At 45.6% G+C, this 20,091-nt stretch overlaps 1 protein-coding gene across 1 annotated transcript; it reads left to right on the top strand.

Annotated features, from left to right (window-relative positions):
• The first annotated feature begins 13,791 nt into the window (after positions 1 to 13,791).
• On the top strand, positions 13,792 to 19,722 carry LOC121531801 (diacylglycerol O-acyltransferase 1). The gene is made up of 18 exons (XM_041837267.1): positions 13,792 to 13,924; positions 14,226 to 14,441; positions 14,543 to 14,630; positions 14,710 to 14,750; positions 14,878 to 14,963; positions 15,079 to 15,131; positions 15,222 to 15,327; positions 15,527 to 15,631; positions 15,794 to 15,853; positions 15,966 to 16,069; positions 16,175 to 16,213; positions 16,354 to 16,395; positions 16,485 to 16,529; positions 16,630 to 16,742; positions 16,855 to 16,920; positions 17,051 to 17,138; positions 18,942 to 19,004; positions 19,105 to 19,722. Exons 2-18 carry the CDS (start codon positions 14,311 to 14,313, stop codon positions 19,279 to 19,281), a joined length of 1,407 nt encoding a protein of 468 aa, XP_041693201.1. The 5' UTR covers positions 13,792 to 13,924; positions 14,226 to 14,310; the 3' UTR covers positions 19,282 to 19,722.
• Positions 19,723 to 20,091: the final 369 nt, after the last annotated feature.

Here is a 20,091-nt window from a genome sequence, read left to right as displayed (position 1 = left end):
TAAATAAGGTGGCGAATGAGAGCATAGGTGAGCAGTCACTGTGATGTGACTTGGGGCTAAATTCTACAAGAGATATATTCTAAAGGCGAACAAGCCCTATATACCTTCTCTTGCAACGTGGTCTCAGAACATTTGGTATTATTCTGTATGTAAATCCGAGACACTCAATTTAGTATGATATGTTACGATTCATATGGGATGTTTTAATTTAATGTCTATCCATTTCGTACGATATGTTACAAATTGCAATTCGTACAATATGTTACAAATTCCAATTTAGCTAGGCTAGGGTTTAAGGTTAGGAGTTGGGAGGAGGTTATGTCAAAGGTTTAGCGAGCATACTAAGTATTGCAAAGTAGCAAAAAAGTAGTAAGTACTTGCTAATTAGCTAAAATGCACAAGTTAATCATGACGACCTCCTTTTGTTTTTGCCTTGAACTCTGACCCCCTCTGGTGACATTTTCTAAATGACGCAAAATATTGTATACTACCCTCATGAAGTACATTTCGGTTTCAACTACAAGTCCTACAAACACATAATACTGTTCGAAAGGTAAGAACTGCAAATCAGATAAAGGTGTCAGAAACAATGTGACTACGACAGAGCTCGAGATACAGCAGACCACAAAAACCTGGGTCCCCCTGTTGGGGAATAAGAGATTTGAAAGTCTAAGTTTGATATAACATACAGTGCATACGGAAAGTATTCAGACCCCTTTACTTTTTCCACATTTACTTACATTACAACCTTATTCTAAAATGGATTAAATCAATATTTTTCATCAATCTACACACAATAACCCCTAATGACGAAAACAGGTTTTTAGACATTTTTGCTAATTCATAGAAGATAAAAAACGGAAATACCTTATACCCTTTGCAATGAGACTCGAAATTGAGCTCAATTACATCCTGTTTCCATTGATCATCCTTGAGATGTTTCTAACTAGATTGGAGTCTACATGGGGTAAATTCAATTGATTGGACATAATTTGGAAAGGCACGCACCTGTCTATATAAGGTCCCACAGTTGACTGCATGTCAGAGCAAAAACCAAGCCATGAGGTCGAAGGAATTGTCCGTAGAGCTCCGAGACAGGAGGCACAGATCTGGGAAAGAACACCAAAAAATGTCTGCAGCATTGAAGGTCCCCAAGAACACAGTGGCCTCCATCATTCCTAAATGGAAGAAGATTGGAACCACAAAGACTTTTCATAGAGCTGGCCACCCGGCCAAACTGAGCAATCGGGGGAGAAGGGCCTTGGTCAGGGAGGTGACCAAGAACCTGATGGTCACTTTGAAGGAGCTCCAGAGTTCCTATGTGGAGATGGGAGAATCTTCCAGAAGAACAACCATCTCTGCAGCACTCCACCAATCAGGCCTTTATGGTAGAGTGGCCAGACGGAAGCCACTCTTCAGTAAAAGGCACATGACATCCCGCTTGGAGTTTGCCAGAAGGCACCTAAAGGACTCTCAGACCATGAGAAACAAGATTCTCTGGTCTGATGAAACCAAGATTGAACTCTTTGGCCTGAATGCCAAGTGTCACGTCTGGAGGAAACCTGGCACCATCCCTACGATGAAGCATGGTGGTGGCAGCATCATGCTGTGGGGATGTTTTTCAGCGGCAAGGACTGGGAGACTAGTCAGTATCGAGGGAAATATGAACAGAGCAAAGTACAGAGAGATCCTTGATGAAAACCTGCTCCAGAGCGCTCAGGACCTCAGAATGGGAGGCGAAGGTTCACCTTCCAAAAGGACAACGACCCTAAACACACATTCAAGACAATGCAGGAGTGGCTTCGGGACAAGTTTCTGAATGTCCTTGAGTGGCCCAGCCAGAGAATCTGCAGAATGAATACACCTCTGATCACACGCAAACAGTTCACTTTCCTTGCAGCCACATAAAAATGGCATGATCACTTTGCTCATTGTATATATAATTCCTTCTCGCAACTATCTACGCGCTCTCCTCCTCTGACTTTTCCCCTTCGCTTGCGGACTTCAGTGCACAACACATCAGCTGTCTGTGACAGGCGAAAAAACCTTTCCAAGCCAAACCTTCATATCATGACCGCTAACCGCTACATACAGTCTACATCGTTGTCAAGTCATAGTCAACTAGAACTAGAACTAACGCGTTAGTAAACCCGCTACAATCATGCAGTACAGTGTACAGTCAGAAAGCAGTTTAGCAGTTACACCGGTGACAATTTTCTAAAACCAAAAGCTTACCTTGACTTGGAAGAGTTCCAGTGTTGGATAGACATAGCCAGCTAGCTAACATAGCATCCCTCTCGGAGCCAGATGTTTGTGTAGGCTAAACTAGCTAGCTGCATTTGCTAGCTAAGTGAAAGTGAAAGTAAAAAAATTAAAAATACAACCAAATATAGCTAGCTCTCTCGCTCACTTCTTAATTTTGGAAGAAATGAATTTGTTCCCAACTATTGTCTTTCTCTCTCTTTGTGTAAACTACTCACCACATTTTATGCACTGAAGTGCTAGCTAGCTGTAGCTTATGCTTTCAGTACTAGATTCATTCTCTGATCCTTTGATTGGGTGGACAACATGTCAGTTCATGCTGCAAGAGCTCTGATCGAGAAAGACACAAATGAGAGAACACCTCACTCTGACTCTGGTTAGGCTATTTACATGTTATCGAGAGTGTTCTTGACTAACTATTACTTTTTGGCCTACGTTTACTGACACCGGTCATGTTCAGCAGGTGTTGCGCGTTCGTAAATTCATCAGTTGTTCTGCGCTCTGGCACACTCAGACGATAGTGCTCTGAAATCGGAGTAGATAGCCAGAGTGAATTTGCGAACGCAAGACATATGCTAACTGTATAAAAGTTGTTCAAGTTCTTGCTAGCTAACCAAATGACACCTGCATCTCTAGCTGTGTATAGCCACCGAAAAACAATATGAGGGGAAAAAGTCAGTCTCTCACCCACTCCTCCAAAGGCATGACATTACATCCTCCTTGCAGCTAGCTAGCTAGCTAACGTTAGGCTCTGTGTTTTTAGCTTGCTACATAAATAGATACTGTTGGGTTCTATTTTTCTCATAATTGGATCTGTATGTGATGAATAGCTTGGAAGGAATGCATTAATGAGGAGCATAGGTTTGAACTGTACTGATATAAATTCTTTCACATAACAGGCTGTGATTCATGTGTGGAACGTTAGGGGAAGGACAGATAAGACTTGTATTTCTTACAGATACGAACACTGCCTCTTTGTTGTCTGTGAACCGTTGTCTGTGAACCGTCCTTGGATGTAGGAACGTACAGTCTTTTGGGTGCTGACTCTACAGGTTATTATGATAGCAACTTATGCCTGAGAACGGTGGAGCGCCAAGGGGTGGGACCAACCCATGCGCCAACGGATTGGCTGAGTAAAGTCTAAACCACACTCAGTCCTTTACTCTGATTGGCCAACAGAAGAGGTGGGAACTCTGTCAGAGTATTTGAGAAAGAACCTGTAAACAATGTTTTAGTTCTCTGAGTGCCCTGCGTGGTATTTCAGTGGACCCGTATATACGAACCTTCATACTTATCATACATACATTTTGCATATAATAAATTAAGCTTGGATTGAAGATCTCTTGATTCTTATTCCAATACCAGATTTGAATTATGCAATTTCTAACAATACACTAGCCTATTAACCACGTTATGACTGACTTGTTATCATTGCCCTTGCTAGTTTGATTGTATTGACATTCCCAGCCTTAGTTACATTCGTCCGTTTTTGTCCAGAATATTGAGTCATTGAATCTGAAACAGTGCATCCAGAATGGAGGCAGCAAACAATGTACCAGGCCAGCTGTGATTTACAACCTGATAGCAATATTTTTTGGACTACCAAGAAATGTATTGGTGAATTATATTAATCATGTATTTAACTGCATCCATCTATTCTGCCAACAATGCCTCAGTATACCTCATGGAACATTGAGTCAAATATAACCTATTTTTAAAACCTCTTATAAAGTTGGTTTTGTAGCATAAACTGGGAATTTTATATTTTTTACTGATATTATGATTGTCTGTTTGTTTCATATCTGCAAAGTAGTTAAAACTTTTAACTTTGTCACCTGTTACTTTGTGTGCTAAACGTGAAATATTTGGTTGTGTTTTTGTATTCTTAAGATTGGGACCTACTGGCTTGTTATGCCTGAGTTTATGGACCGCTTATCCTTTGCTGTGTGTGACTGCTGTCTTTCCATCAGACCTATGCAGTGGTATAGTGGTGCCTGGAGAAGTGGGTACTCTAAAAAATCACACTTTTTTAAATAGAAAAATAGAAAAATTGATGGTCTAAGTCCACAACAATGCTTATACAGCACATTATGATAATTGCCCATCACAAATAGCCTACTGTGGGGATCTATTTTCTTATAACTGGATGTGATGCCTAGCTTAGAAAGAATGCATTAATGATTAAACATAATAGGTTTGTACTGTACTGATATAAATTGTTTAACATAACAAGCTGTGATTCATGTGAGGAATGTTAGGGAGTAGGGTGAGACAGACTTGTGATTCTCACAGACACATACACACTGCCTCTTTGTTAAACCGTGCTCAAGGACATGTGTTCTGCTACAGTGGAGAGGAACAGACTATGTCTGAAGTTGCAAAACAACTAGACACCTGGCAACAGTGAAGCGCCAAGGGGCTGGGACCAGCCTGTGCGCCAACGATAGGCTGAGTAAGTCTAAACCACGCTCAGACTCTACTCTGATTGGCCAGCAGGGAGCGGGAACTATCTCTGTCAGAGTATTTGGAGAAGAACTTAGAACAATGGATCAGTTCTCTGAGTGCCCTGTGTGGTATTTCAGTGGACCCGTATATACGAACATCATATTTACCATTGAAGTGTTTGCATTAATTAAAATACTAGTATATCTTAGAAGTCGTGTTGACCTCTTTTGTTCCCAATACCAGATTTGAATTGACGCAACTTAACACTACTAACCAACACCTCGGAATAAACTTGTTCAATACCTGGTTTGCATACCCATTGTTGCCTTAGTTAGCATTTACTGGTAGATATCATACATTGAAACGTCTTTCCTACCCTACCGGCTACCGATGTAATTATTTTGTGAGCTGCTCCATGCCAAAACCAGTTGAGAGCTGCACACTCTTGCTGCCTGCAGATGATATTCCGCTAGGCTGTGTGCGACGCGCATGTGAATATATTTTGCGTGCTTTGCGATTGTGTAGGGTACTTTGTGCATGATTTCTCTATTGTACTACATAATTGATAAGTCGTATACCTCCACTACACTACACTACTTTGATACATTTGCTAAAATTTCTAAAAACCTGTTTTCTCTTTGTCATTATGGGGTATTGTGTGTAGATTGATGAGGGAAAACATTAATTTTATCAATTTTAGAATAAGGCTGTAACGTAACAAAATGTGGAAAAAGTGAAGGGGTCTGAGAAATGTCCAAAGTGGGAGCAGCAGGGGAGGGGGGTGGGGGTGGTGTTAGGAAGTCCGGCGGGGCAGGAGGGGGACAGGGAGAGCAGGTAGCTGACTAGTGGTGGCTATTCAGCATCCTGATGGTCTGGGGGTAGAAGCTATTGGACAGTCTGTTAGTTTTAGCCATGATGCTCCTGTACTGACTGTGTCTGAAAGATGGAACACCATCATCCCGGAAACCCTAGACCCACTCCAATTCGCATACTGCCCCAACAGATCCACAGATGACGCAATCTCAATTGCACTCCACACTGCCCTTTCCCACCTGGACAAAAGGAACACCTACGTTAGAATGCTTTTCATTAAGTACAGCTCATCGTTCAACACCATAATGCCCACAAAGCTCATCATTAAGCTAAGGACCCTGGGACTAAACACCTACCTCTGCAACTGGATCCTGGACTTCCTGACGGGCCACCCCCAGGTGGTAAGGGTAGGCAACAACACATCTGCCACGCTGATCCTCATCACGAGGGCCCCTCAGGGGTGAGTGAATAGTCCCCTCCTGTACTCCCTGTTCACCCACGACTGCGTGGCCAAGCACGACTCCAACACCATCATTAGGTTTGCTGACGACACAACGGTGGTAGGCCTGATCACTGACAATGATGAGACAGCCTATAGGGAGAAGGTCAGAGACCTGGCAGTGTGGTGCCAGTACAACAACCTCTACCTCAACATGAGAAAGACAAAGGAGCTGATCGTGGACTACAGGAAAAGGAGGGCCGAATACGCCCCCATTCACATTGATGGGGCTGTAGTGGAGCTGTCACGGTTTCTGCCGAGGCTGCTCCTTCTCCTTGTTCAGGAAGGCTTCGGCGGTCGTCGTCCCCGGAGTACTAGCTGCCACCGTTCGTTGTTTCTGTGTGTGTTTGGTTTGGTCTGTTTTGTTACACCTGTTGCTCATTTTGTCTTGATTATGTGTCCTTTAAGTTCTCGTTGTTTCTGTCTTGTGGTTGTGTGTAGTTGTTCGATGTCAGCAGGTGTTGCCAGTCAGTTTGTGCTCAATTTTTATAGAGAGTCCGCACTGTTGTGCGTTTGTTGTACTTTTACGCTTAGTGCGTTATTTGCCTTGTTCTTCCGGCTCTGTCTGTAGCCGTTCATTCTGTGGACTTTATTAAAGTATTTTGGACTTGCATCTGCATCCTGCATTTGATTCCACACCACACCTACGCCCGTCCTTGACAGAACTACACACCACTTCATGGAATCAGCAGGAGCAGCAGCAGCGACCGAGTCATGGGAGGAGTGCGTCCGCGGACAGGATGACAGGATAGCCCAGATCACCAATGCTCTACAAGGAGTAATGAATACCCTGCATCGCCTGGAGACCAGTTGGGCACCCACGCCTCCTCCCACAGTACCACCAGCACCGGTCAGTCCCTTAGTCCACGCTCCGGAACCCAGTGGGATTCGGCTCTCGCTCCCGAGGGCGTATGATGGTACCGCTGCCGGATGTCAAGGTTTCCTCCTACAAGTAGAACTCTACCTCGCCACCGTACACCCGGTGCCCTCGGGACACGAGAGCGTTTCCGCCCTCATCTCCTGTCTCACCGGCAAGGCGTTGGAGTGGGCCAACGCCGAATGGAGGAGAATAGACCCCGCGACGATCACCTATGCGGAGTTCTCCCGTCGCTTCAGGGCTGTATTCGACCATCCACCTGAGGGGAAGGCGGCAGGAGAACGTCTATTCTACCTCCGACAGGGGAAGAGGAGCGCCCAGGAGTTTGCACTGGAGTTCCGGACTCTAGCGGCAGACGCAGGGTGGAATGAGCGGGCCCTCATAGACCACTTCCGCTGCAGCCTACGGGAGGACGTCCGTCGTGAGTTGGCCTGCAGGGACACCACCCTCACGTTTGACCAGTTGGTTGACATGGCCATTCGCCTCGACACCCTGCTGGCCACCCGCGGACGTCCTGAGTGGGGGTCGTCCATTCCATCCTCCAGCACCTCCGAGCCTAGTCCTATGGAGCTCGGGGGTGCTGGCGCTAGAGAGGAGAGGAAAAGGAGCCCCAGGGGGACCAACCCCTGTACCTACTGTGGCCATGGAGGCCAGGTGCTGGGGGGGGTCTCCTAGGGGGAGAGACGGCAGGCCACGCACTGGGGAGTCCTTCCAGGTGAGTAGGCGCCCCACTTACCCAGAGCTCTCTGTTGTGCACCTAACCATACCTGTTTGCTTCCCACAGGTTGCACCTCATTCCCAGCATAAGGCGCTAGTAGATTCAGGCGCAGCTGGGAATTTTATAGATCGGCGATTTTGTGCAGAGTTAGGGATTCCCCTCCTTCCGGTCAGTAATCCTTTCCCTGTACATGCTCTAGATAGCCGTCCGTTGGGATCGGGGGTTGATTAGGGGAGGTCACAGCTCCACTTAGGATGGGGACGCAGGAGGGTCATGAGGAGACTATTCAGTTATATCTTATAGACTCTCCTGCGTATCCGGTGGTGCTGGGGCTTCCCTGGTTGATTACTCATAATCCCTCTATTTCGTGGCAACAGAGGGCTCTCAAGGAGTGGTCTGTCCAGTGTGTAGGGCGATGTCTGGGCGTTTCCGTAGGGGCGACCTCGGTGGAAAGTCCAAACCAACTGCCCGCATTGCACATTCCCCCCGAGTATGAGGATTTAGCACTTGTGTTTAGTAAGGCGAAGGCGACGCAATTGCCACCACATAGACAGGGGGGATTGTGCGATAGACCTCCAGGTAGGAGCTGCGCTTCCGTGGAGCCATGTGTATCCTCTGTCTCAAGAGGAGAAGAGAGCTATGGAGACTTACATAGCCGAGTCTCTGAGACAGGGATACATACGGCCCTCCACTTCCCCTGCGTCCTCGAGTTTCTTTTTTGTGAAGAAAAAGGATGGAGGTTTGCGCCCGTGTATTGATTACCGCAGTCTCAATCAGATTACTGTGAAATACAGTTATCCACTCCCTCTGATTGCGACTATGACGGAGTCTTTACACGGGGCGCGGTTCTTCACAAAATTGGATCTCAGGAGCGCATACAACTTGGTGCGTATTAGGGAGGGAGACGAATGGAAGACAGCATTTAGAACCACCTCGGGTCATTACGAGTATCTCGTCATGCCATACGGGTTAATGAATGCTCCTTCAGTCTTCCAATCCTTCGTAGATGAGATCTTCCGGGATATGCAGGGGCAGGGAGTGGTCGTGTACATTGACGACATTCTAGTGTATTCTTCTACCCGAGCCGAGCATGTAGCCCTGGTGCGCCGAGTATTGAGGAGATTGTTGGAGCATGATCTGTATGTCAAGGCAGAGAAATGTCTGTTTTTCCAGGAGTCTGTCTCCTTTTTGGGTTATCAGTTGTCTGCGTCAGGGGTAAAGATGGAGGTTGACCGTGTGTCGGCCGTGCGTAATTGGCAAACTCCAACTACTGTTAAAGAGGTGCAGCAGTTCTTGGGCTTTGCGAATTACTACAGGAGGTTTATCCGGGGTTTTGGACAGGTGGCAGCTCCCATAACGTCTCTACTAAAGGGAGATCCGGTGCGCTTGCAGTGGTCTGCTGAGGCTGATAGGGCTTTTGGGAGACTGAAGGACCTGTTTACCTCGGCTCCGGTGCTGGCGCATCCGGATCCCGAGCTACCATTCCAGGTCGAGGTAGACGCGTCTGAAGCCGATATAGGGGCCGTGCTCTCGCAACAATCTGGCACGCCCCTGAAACTCCGCCCCTGTGCTTTTTATTCTAAAAAGCTCAGTCCGGCGGAGCGAAATTATGACGTGGGGGACAGGGAGCTGCTAGCCGTGGTCCAGGCCCTAAAGGTGTGGAGGCATTGGCTTGAGGGGGCTCAACACCCTTTCCTCATTTTGACTGACCACCGAAACCTGGAGTACATCCGGGCAGCTAGGAGACTGAACCCTCGCCAGGCTAGGTGGAACATGTTTCTGGCCCGGTTCGTTTTTAAGATCACGTACATCCCTGGGTCCCAGAACGGTAAGGCAGATGCTCTGTCCCGGCGGTATGACACGGAGGAGAGGTCCGTTGAGCCCACGCCCATACTCCCGCCGTCTTGCCTGGTGGCACCGGTGGTGTGGGAGGTCGATTCCGAAATCGAGCGGGCGTTGCGTACCGATCCTAGCCCTCCACAGTGTCCAGTGGGTCGGACGTACGTGCCGCTCGAGGTTCGGGATCGACTTATATATTGGGCTCACACGTCACCCTCCTCTGGACATCCAGGGATTGGCCGGACGGTGCACTGCCTTAGCACTAAGTACTGGTGGCCAACGTTAGCCAGGGATGTGAGGGTTTATGTTTCCTCCTGTTCGGTGTGTGCCCAGTGTAAGGCACCCAGACACCTGCCCCGGGGTAAGCTACAACCCCTGCCCGTTCCACAACGACCCTGGTCTCACCTCTCGGTGGATTTCGTTACTGACCTTCTCCTCTCCCAGGGAAATACCACCATCCTGGTCGTTGTGGATCGGTTCTCGAAGGCCTGTCGTCTCCTTCCCATGCCGGGTCTCCCCACTGCCCTACAGACCGCTGAGGCACTATTCACTCACGTCTTCCGGCATTACGGGGTACCCGAGGATATAGTGTCTGATCGAGGCCCCCAGTTTACCTCTCGAGTCTGGAGAGCGTTCATGGAGCGCTTGGGGGTCTCGGTGAGCCTTACCTCGGGGTACCACCCGGAGAGCAATGGGCAGGTTGAACGGGTAAACCAGGATGTGGGTAGGTTTCTGAGGTCGTATTGCCAGGGCCGGCCGGAGGAGTGGGCGAGGTATGTTCCCTGGGCCGAGATGGCCCAGAACTCTCTTCGCCACTCCTCCACCAGACTCACTCCTTTCCAATGTGTATTAGGGTACCAGCCGGCTCTGGCACCTTGGCATCAGAGCCAGATCGATGCCCCTGCGGTGGATGAGTGGGTGCGGCGCTCGGAGGAGACGTGGAACGCTGCTCACGTACATCTGCAGCGGGCCATCCGTCGACACAAGGCGAGCGCCGATCTCCACCGCAGTGAGGGACCGGTGTACACACCGGGAGATCGAGTCTGGCTCTCGACCAGAAACCTGCCCCTCCGCCTGCCCTGCCGGAAGCTGGGTCGGCGGTTTGTGGGGCCTTTTAAAGTCCTGAGGAGGTTGAACGAGGTGTGTTACAGATTACAACTTCCTATTGATTATAAGAATATTAACCCCTCGTTCCATGTGTCTCTCCTCAGGCCGGTGGTAGCTGGTCCACTCCAGGACTGTGAGATAGCAGAGACTCCTCCGCCCCGCTGGACATCGAGGGGGCTCCGGCGTACACAGTTCGGTCCATCCTGGATTCGAGACGCCGGATGGGGGGTCTCCAATATCTTGTGGAGTGGGAGGGGTACAGTCCGGAGGAGCGGTGCTGGGTGCCGAGGAGAGATATCTTAGACCCGTCTCTTCTGACTGAGTTCCATCGTGGTCATCCCACGCGCCCTGCTCCGCGTCCTCCTGGTCGTCCCCGAGGCCGGGGTCGGCGCACGGCTGGAGCCACGCGTCAAGGGGGGGGGTACTGTCACGGTTTCTGCCGAGGCTGCTCCTTCTCCTTGTTCGGGCAGGCTTCGGCGGTCGTCGTCCCCGGAGTACTAGCTGCCACCGTTCGTTGTTTCTGTGTGTGTTTGGTTTGGTCTGTTTTGTTACACCTGTTGCTCATTTTGTCTTGATTATGTGTCCTTTAAGTTCTCGTTGTTTCTGTCTTGTGGTTGTGTGTAGTTGTTCGATGTCAGCAGGTGTTGCCAGTCAGTTTGTGCTCTATTTTTATAGAGAGTCCGCACTGTTGTGCGTTTGTTGTACTTTTACGCTTAGTGCGTTATTTGCCTTGTTCTTCCGGCTCTGTCTGTAGCCGTTCATTCTGTGGACTTTATTAAAGTATTTTGGACTTGCATCTGCATCCTGCATTTGATTCCACACCACACCTACGCCCGTCCTTGACAGGAGCGGGTCGAGAGCTTCAAGTTCCTTGGTGTCCACCAGTGGAGGCTGGTGGGAGGAGTTATAGGAGGACAGGTCATTGTAATGGCTGGAATGGAATTAATGGAACGGTATCAAACATATGGAAACCACATGTTTGACTCCGTTCCATTGATTCCGTTCCAGACATTATAATGAGCACATCCTCCTATAGCTCCTCCCACCAGCCTCCACTGGTGTCCACATCACCAACAAACTATTATGGTCCAAACACAACAAGACGGTCGTGAAGAGGTCACGGCAACGCCTATTCCAGTCACCCAAGTCATAGACTGTTCTCTCTGCTACCGCACGGCAAGCGGTACCGGAGCGCCAAGTCTAGGTCCAAAAGGCTCCTTAACAGCTTCTATCCCCAAGCCATAAGACTACTGAACAGTTAACTGCTGCTACTCACTGTTTATTATCAATGCATAGTCACTTTACCCCTACCTATATGTACATATTACCTAATTTACCTCGACTAACCTGTACCCCCGCACATTGACTCGGTACCGGTACCCCCTCTATACAGCTTCGTTATTGTTATTTGATTGTGTTACTGTGTTTAACTTTAGTTTATTTAGTAAATATTTTCTGAACTCTATTTTTCTTAAAACTACATTGTTGGTTAAGGGCTTGTAAGGAAGCATTTCACGGTAAGGTCTACCTACACCTGTTGTATTTGGCGCATGTGACAAATACATTTTTATTTTATTTTATTTTATTTGAAGCAGGGTGAACAGGCTGTTGCTCGGGTGGCTGAGGTCCCTGATGATCTTCTTGGCCTTCCTGCGACACCTGGTGTTATAGGTGTCCTGGAGGGCAGGCAATCTACACCCAATGGTGCGTTTTGCTTAGCGTACCACCCTCTGTAGTGTCTTGCGGTCAGCGGCGGTAGAATTGCCGTACCAGGCTGATGCAGCCCGACAGTATGCTTTCGATGATGCCTGTAGAACACTGTAAGGGCCCTCGGGGACAGGCCGAATTTCTTCAGCCTCCTGAGGTTAAAGAGTCACTGTCATGCCTTCTTCACAACGGTGTCCGTGTGGTTTGACCATTTCAGCTCCTCAGAGATGTATACGCCGAGGAACTTGAAGTTTTTGACCATCTCTACGGCAGCCCCATTGATGAGGATGGGGCGTGCCCACCCTGGTTCCTCCTGAAGTCCACAATCAGCTCCTTTGTTTTGCTAAGAGGTTGTTTACTGGGCACCACACCGTCAGATTGCCTACCTCCTCCCTGTAGGCCATCTCGTCGTTGTTGGTAATCAGGCCTACTACTGTCGTGTCATCAGTGAACTTGATGATGGAGTTGCAACTGTGTGAAGCCACGCAGTCATGGGTATACAGGGAGTACAGGAGGGGACTGAGGATGCACCCTTGTGGGGCTGATTGACGTGGCAGGTTAGGCTAATTAATGTGGCATGTTAGGAGAACTAGCACAGCAGGTTAGTTGAAATAACGTAGCAGGTAAGGAGAATGAGGTTAAGGTTAGGAAAAGGTTTAGGGTTAGGTTTAGCTACAATACTAGTTGTCAACAACTATTGTCCCCAACGCGATCATTAGATAGAGCTGTAGGCCTACTCCATCTAGCCACAACAGTAGAAATGTAAACAGACCATCAGTCCCGACCTTATTACCTGACCAATGATGTATATAAACCCTGGAATGCTGATTCTATGTATTGTCCATTGAGAGGCTTTGAAGCCACCTGTCGGCCATATTGGCACTCCCAAGTAGGAGCAGTCCTCCATAGGAATGAATGGAGAATTTTCAGTGGAATTCCAATTAGTGGAGGCTGCTGAGAGGAGGACATTTCATAATAATGGCTGCAATGGAGTGTAATGGCTGGAATGGAGTGAATGGAGGCTCAACTTCTACACTGTTTTGGTCCCATGGCTACCACGCTCTAACAGCGTGAAGCAAACCCGTGCTCATGTGCAGATACTGTGTGTGACCGTGTGAGAGTGAAGTCTTGCATCTTGCTTATCTCAATATCTGTGGTGCTGCTGGTGGCAATGTCATTTCGCTGAGTCTATCTTTAAATGTTTCAAGGACAAAATTATATGTATCAAAGTATTTTTTATTGTTGTAGTGGGGACCGAAACATTAGTAATCAAAAGAAAAAAGTACTTTAAGGATTAAAAATAAATAAAAAATAGGTTTCTGTTTAGCTCACATAATATAATTTCAAAGTATGTAATAAAATAAATGCATTTCTATAGCTTCCAAAATATTTTTTTCAACGGTGGGGGAGTGCCAAGATGGAGGCACGCTGGCTTCAACACAGCGCCCCCTATCTGTCATCTAGTGTGTATATAAATCATTGGTCCCGACATTCTGTACCATCAGCACCATGATGACTTGCACGCTAACGGAGTGCATCGTGAACATGCAGAAAAATTGAGACGTGTGATGAGAAGATATTCATGTTCAAATGATTGCCAATATTTTTTCCACATTTCTTTGCAGAAAGATCATCAATTCGAGGCAATTGATGTCAGGTCAGAACCGACTATTATTGCATGATCTCAGTCATAAATACACCAAATACACAATGTTGCGACAGAGACAAGGAGCAGCAATGTTCCGTTCATTTAATGCTGCCTCGTAATCTACAGGGTGGGGGTGGCTCATGGGCAATTTATCTAAAAGCCTAATAATTCACTATGCAAATTGCTTCCTTGCCTTGACAGTGAAATTAATTTACATTAGTTTTTTTACTACTTTTGTCATTTTTACATTTATTAAGATTATAGCGATGCTTGCAAGTTGCAACAAGACAATCTCTGCTTTTTGTTTCAGATAGAGAAGTTGATGTGGATATCTTGATGTGCCTTTTCAACTTTGTCTGATGTACTGATGACACACCATCAACAAAGTGGCTGAGATGGCTGCAGCAGAACCCGAGGCCTGTGCCTGCTCCTCTTCTTCACTTGAAGTGGAAGAGACATGCCAGAACTATGGCAATTCCAGCTCTGATCCTCCCACTGAACCACATCCAGACATGGATATGTTCTGGTACACATTAATATTAAACCTATATCTATAAGTCTCCAGATATTCCCATGATTTAATTGTTATTGACTGAATAACATGTTGACTTTATTTTGTCACTGCAGCTGTCACAGTGTCCAGGATTCCTTACTGAGCTCTGACAGCCGCTTCACAAACTATAGAGGGATTCTCAACTGGATCATTATCCTTCTGGTGAGTCATGCTCTATAAGCAATGCAGGGAAAGAGAAGAGACCAATATTGTTGTATTTTGTGTGTTGTTGTTTTTTCAGATCTTGACCCATGCTCACCTGTTCCTGGATAACTTTATACAGTGAGTACACACACAGACACACACACACACACACACACACACACACACACACACACACACACACACACACACTTGATTAGCAATTAATGTGTTTTCTTTTTTCTCTGACATACCCTCTTTTGAACAGACATGGCTTCTTGATTGACTTGAGGAAAGTCTTGGAGCACCTTATGGAGGACAATTATAACTGGCCATCTGTAAACATGATACTGGGTGAGGCTTTGTCATCACTGCACTATTGTCAGCTTAACCAACTACACAAGGATATACTGTTAATGAATTTGAGTAAGAAACTCACTCATCCTTCATGCTTCTCTCACCTTTGCAGCTGCCAATATATTTGCTATTGCTGCTCTGCTACTTGAGAGGTGTCTGGATAAGGTGAGACAATTCTACCCCGGCTTTTCAAATAGGAGAGGCTCGGCTATGTGAACTGTCTCACAAAGGTTGATATGTGTGTGTTGATTCTAGGGAACACTATCCCCCAGTGCAGGGCACTGTTTACACCTGGGGAACCTGGGATTATTGACACTTTTTCCTGCTGTCATCATTCTATATGATACTTCAATATCAACAGGTAAATACCGCAAGTATGATCTGCACAGATATTGACCTGTACCTGAAATTCCAGGTTGTTATGGCACCATTGGAATATATCATATTTAGCTTATGGCTCCATTGTAATATATCATATATAGCTTTGTGTGGATTTGCACCTCAACTTGAGATGATGACTCGCCCTGTCTGGTCAAACTGTTTCACTATCTGCCCATCAGGGGGAGCGTATTTCTCACTCTGGACCTACACCGTTCTTGGTCTCAAGCTTTATTCTTACCAAGAAACCAACAATTGGTATCGTCAGGGGTCTGTTCCATCTCCAGGTATGTCAGTGGGAACCGGTTTGTTTTTTTGTTTTTAGTGGCTGCAGTTACCGCTGGTTGATTTCCTGCAGTTATCACTGATTGTAATTGCTGCTGATGCTGAAGATAATTACTTTGCTGTTTGGATTTCTGGTGTGGTGAACATCTGTATCTGTTTTCCAGGAACAGACAAGTGTGTATTACATGAGACAAAAGAACATATAGAACACCTAACTATTAAAGGTGAGAACGTCATTCTTTCTTACACATAATGGCTTGTGCACAATGTCTGCCTGTCTAGTTGTAGACTAAGAACACATAGACAGTTAATGACATTGACTGTGCTCTCTGTCAGACCTTTACTACTTCCTCCTGGCGCCCACTTTATGCTACCAGCGAGACTTCCCCTTCACACCAAGGGTCCGTATCAATGTCCTTTGTAAGACGATGATAGAAATGGTGAGATAAAACCTCACCCACACAATACCTATCCCGTGTAATTATTGTGTTATATGTTAATATGCATTGATTATCCACCATCTTATTTTGGGCCTTTACTTTCAGGTGGTCCTTACTCAAATTATTGTGGGAATCGTGCAGCAGGTGATATGTTTCAACTTTTAGGTTTGGTATTAAATTCTGTTTGCAAGTCTATCCATCTATCTAGGATTTATTTGAAAAAGCTTTATCTTTAGGTTACCCATTGTAATTCTATTCCGTGTGTGCCTTTGTTTTCCTATCAGTGGATTGAACCCATCTTCCAGAGATCAGAAAACTCCTTCTCTGTGAGTGAAAGCAATATCCCCTTTTCATCAAAAATGTAATGATATAATAATATCACATTATTTCCTCTGTTACTTTTCCTTTTCTCTAGAATATGGACATCACTACCAGGGTGGAGCACTTGATGGGGCTTGTGGTAAGTGTGTTTGTGTTTTAGGGTAGTGGAGCATTATTAGTATGTTCTGGTGGTGTCAAACAATAACCGTGTCAATAAAGCGGTCCAATTTCCTTTACAGGCTCCCAACCACTTCCTGTGGCTGATATTCTCCTTCCTGTTTTCTCACTCCTTCCTAAACTTCTGTGCTGAACTGTTGTGCTTTGGAGACCGCCATTTCTATGGGGATTGGTGGTCAGTTATATCCTAATCTTTCATTTTGGATGGTCCACTTGTATGTGTTTATGTGTAATAGAGTAACAGATGTGTAATCACATGTGTAATAGATTCATATTTTAATCCGCAGGAATGCTAAAACACTGAAATGTTTTTTGGGGAATTGGAATATTCCTCTTCATAAGTGGCGCTACAGGTAGTGACTCCTGACACCTAAATAGACTTTTCCATTCTCTCTCAGAAGAGATATTGTACTGTGTATGTACAACTAACTTCTATCACTCTTTATCCCTCTCTATCTCTGTCTCTTTTTCTCTTACATAAAGACACTTGTATACACCACTACTGAAAAAGAGGGTGTCAAAAAAGCAAGCAGATTTGCTGGTCTTCCTGATGTCAGCTGCCCTTTGCGAGGTAGGACTGGTTGTTATTATTATTATTAGTATTAGTATTATTATTATTATTATTATGGTGTAGATGAGTGAGTACAATCAGTTCAGTTATCATGTGCGAAATAATGATTAGTTGCTAACTGTTTAAAGCTGTCCCCCATGCTACTATGAGACAATCCATGGTAATGGGTTATGTACAGTGAGGGAAAAAAGTATTTGATCCGATTTTGTAAGTTTGCCCACTGACAAAGACATGATCAGTCTATAATTGTAATGGTATGTTTATTTGAACAGTGAGAGACAGAATAACAAACAAAAAATACAGAAAAACGCATGTCAAAAATTTTATAAATTGATTTGCATTTTAATGAGGGAAATAAGTATTTGACCCCTCTGCAAAACATGACTTAGTACTTGGTGGCAAAACCCTTGTTGGCAATCACAGAGGTCAGACGTTTCTTGTAGTTGGCCACCAAGTTTGCACACATCTCAGGAGGGATTTTGTTCCACTTCTCTTTGCAGATCTTCTCCAAGTCATTAAGAATTCGAGGCTGACGTTTGGCAACTCGAACCTTCAGCTCCCTCCACAGATTTTCTATGGGATTAAGGTCTGGAGACTGGCTAGGCCACTCCAGGACCTTAATGTGCTTCTTCTTGAGCCACTCCTTTGTTGCTTTGGCCGTGTGTTTTGGGTCATTGTCATGCTGGAATACCCATCCACGACCCATGTTCAATGCTCTGGCTGAGGGAAGGAGGTTCTCACCCAAGATTTGACGGTACATGGCCCCGTCCATCGTCCCTTTGATGCGGTGAAGTTGTCCTGTCCCCTTAGCAGAAAAACACACCCAAAGCATAATGTTTCCACCTCCATGTTTGACAGTGGGGATGATGTTCTTGGGGTGATAGGCAGCATTCCTCCTCCTCCAAACACGGTGAGTTGAGTTGATGCCAAAGAGCTTGATTTTGGTCTCATCTGACCACAACACTGTCACCCACTTCTCCTCTGAATCATTCAGATGTTCATTGGCAAACTTCAGACGGCCCTGTATATGTGCTTTCTTGAGCAGGGGGACCTTGCGGGCGCTGCAGGATTTCAGTTCTTCACGGCATAGTGTGTTACCAATTGTTTTCTTGGTGACTATGGTCCCAGCTGCCTTGAGATCATTGACAAGATCCTCCCGTGTAGTTATGGGCTGATTCCTCACCGTTCTCATGATCATTGCAACTCCACAAGGTGAGATCTTGCATGGAGCCCCAGGCCGAGGGAGATTGACAGTTATTTTGTGTTTCTTCCATTTGCGAATAATCGCACCAACTGTTGTCACCTTCTCACCAAGCTGCTTGGCGATGGTCTTGTAGCCCATTCCAGCCTTGTGTAGGTCTACAATCTTGTCCCTGACATCCTTGGAGAGCTCTTTGGTCTTGGCCATGGTGGAGAGTTTGGAATCTGATTGATTGATAGCTTCTATGTACAGGTGTCTTTTATACAGGTAACAAGCTGAGATTAGGAGCACTCCCTTTAAGAGTGTGCTCCTAATCTCAGCTCGTTACCTGTATAAAAGACACCAGGGAGCCAGAAATCTTTCTGATTGAGAGGGGGTCAAATACTTATTTCCCTCATTTAAAATGCAAATCAATTTATTACATTTTTGACATGCGTTTTTCTGGATTTTTTTGTTGTTATTCTGTCTCTCACTGTTCAAATAAACCTACCATTAAAATTATAGACTGATCATTTCTTTGTCAGTGGGCAAACATACAAAATCATCAGGGGATCAAATTTTTCCCTCACTGTATTGACATTTTGTTTGTTTGTTCCTTGCAGTATGTCATTGCTCTGCCCTTACACAGCTGTCGACTATGGATCTTCCTCATGATGATTTTTGAGGTGAGGGTCACTAAAATATCATCAAGTATATACTGTATGTGTTTATGCAGTGTGTGTGTGAACATGCATGTTAACTCCTCCCTCTCTTTCCCTGTCCCAGCTCCTGGTAGATGTTTACCTTGGAGACTATTTCAAGGGTAACTATGGCAATGGGCTGGTGTGGCTGTGCTTGCTACTGGGTCCTCCCCTGGCTGTGATGACCTATTTCCATGACCACTACATGAGTCACCATGGCCAACATCCTCCTGGACTGTCCGTTGATGACTGTTTGTCATGATCACTGTCTTATACACAATTGGATATAGCACTTTTGGATACCTTTGAAAGACTTATGTCCAGCAATGGTCCATTTGTAGGGTCAGCCAAATTGTTCCCGTTTTTGTTGAAAAACTCAAGAAATCAACACCTTCACAGCTATTCATAATGCTTTTGAATTTGAACAATCTGTGGATAGGTTTTGTAATGATGTGACACAACCACACATGAATGATATGACTGCTTATTCACTGTTTATCAACATATGGTTTTGGTTCACCCAACTTTACTGTAAGCTTATGGATCATAGCCAACTTTTTTCAGACAACATTAACTGCTGGGTGAAAACTATTGGCAAACCACACCGTGTTGAGTTTAAGCACAGTGTGAAATATGTAGCTTCCAACTGAATTGTTGTTACTCAGTAAGGGGAAATATACTTTTAAATAAACAGCAAACAGCATTGTTATCTTTGGTTTATTAAAGGGGCAATCAGCGTTTGCTACATACATTTTTGAATTTATAATTAATTATATGTACCCATTGATTCTTGAAGAATATAAAAATACCTCATGAGCTTAGGTTAGCTGTCGCACCCCATCAGAACCTAAAACATAAGCTTGCTTTACTCCAATGTTTGTAAACAAAGTAAATGTAAACAAACACTAGTTAGCATTAAAACTATAATTTTGATATCATGGATGGTCAGTTCTTGCATCCATAGCGCTGTCTATGAATTTGAAAGTGGTTACATTTCTCCAGCCCCATCCCTCAGCTTTGTACCAACTATTGTTTCAACTGCTGTAAAGCAGTCAGATACTGTACATGTGTT

This window comes from Coregonus clupeaformis, chromosome 19 (genome assembly GCF_020615455.1).
Source record: "Coregonus clupeaformis isolate EN_2021a chromosome 19, ASM2061545v1, whole genome shotgun sequence".
NCBI lineage: Eukaryota > Metazoa > Chordata > Actinopteri > Salmoniformes > Salmonidae > Coregonus > Coregonus clupeaformis.
Note: the sequence above shows the minus strand (reverse complement) of the source record. Positions and strands in the feature narration are given on the sequence as shown.

What these genes read in the sequence shown, in the direction of transcription:
- LOC121531801 (XM_041837267.1), top strand. Translation starts at nt 14,311, where the DNA reads ATGGCTGCAGCAGAACCCGAGGCCTGTGCCTGCTCCTCTTCTTCACTT. An exon ending in TTGTGGGAATCGTGCAGCAG is followed by an intron (nt 16,214 to 16,353) that starts GTGATATGTTTC and finishes TTTTCCTATCAG; the next exon opens with TGGATTGAACCCATCTTCCA. An exon ending in CATTTCTATGGGGATTGGTG is followed by an intron (nt 16,743 to 16,854) that starts GTCAGTTATATC and finishes TTTAATCCGCAG; the next exon opens with GAATGCTAAAACACTGAAAT.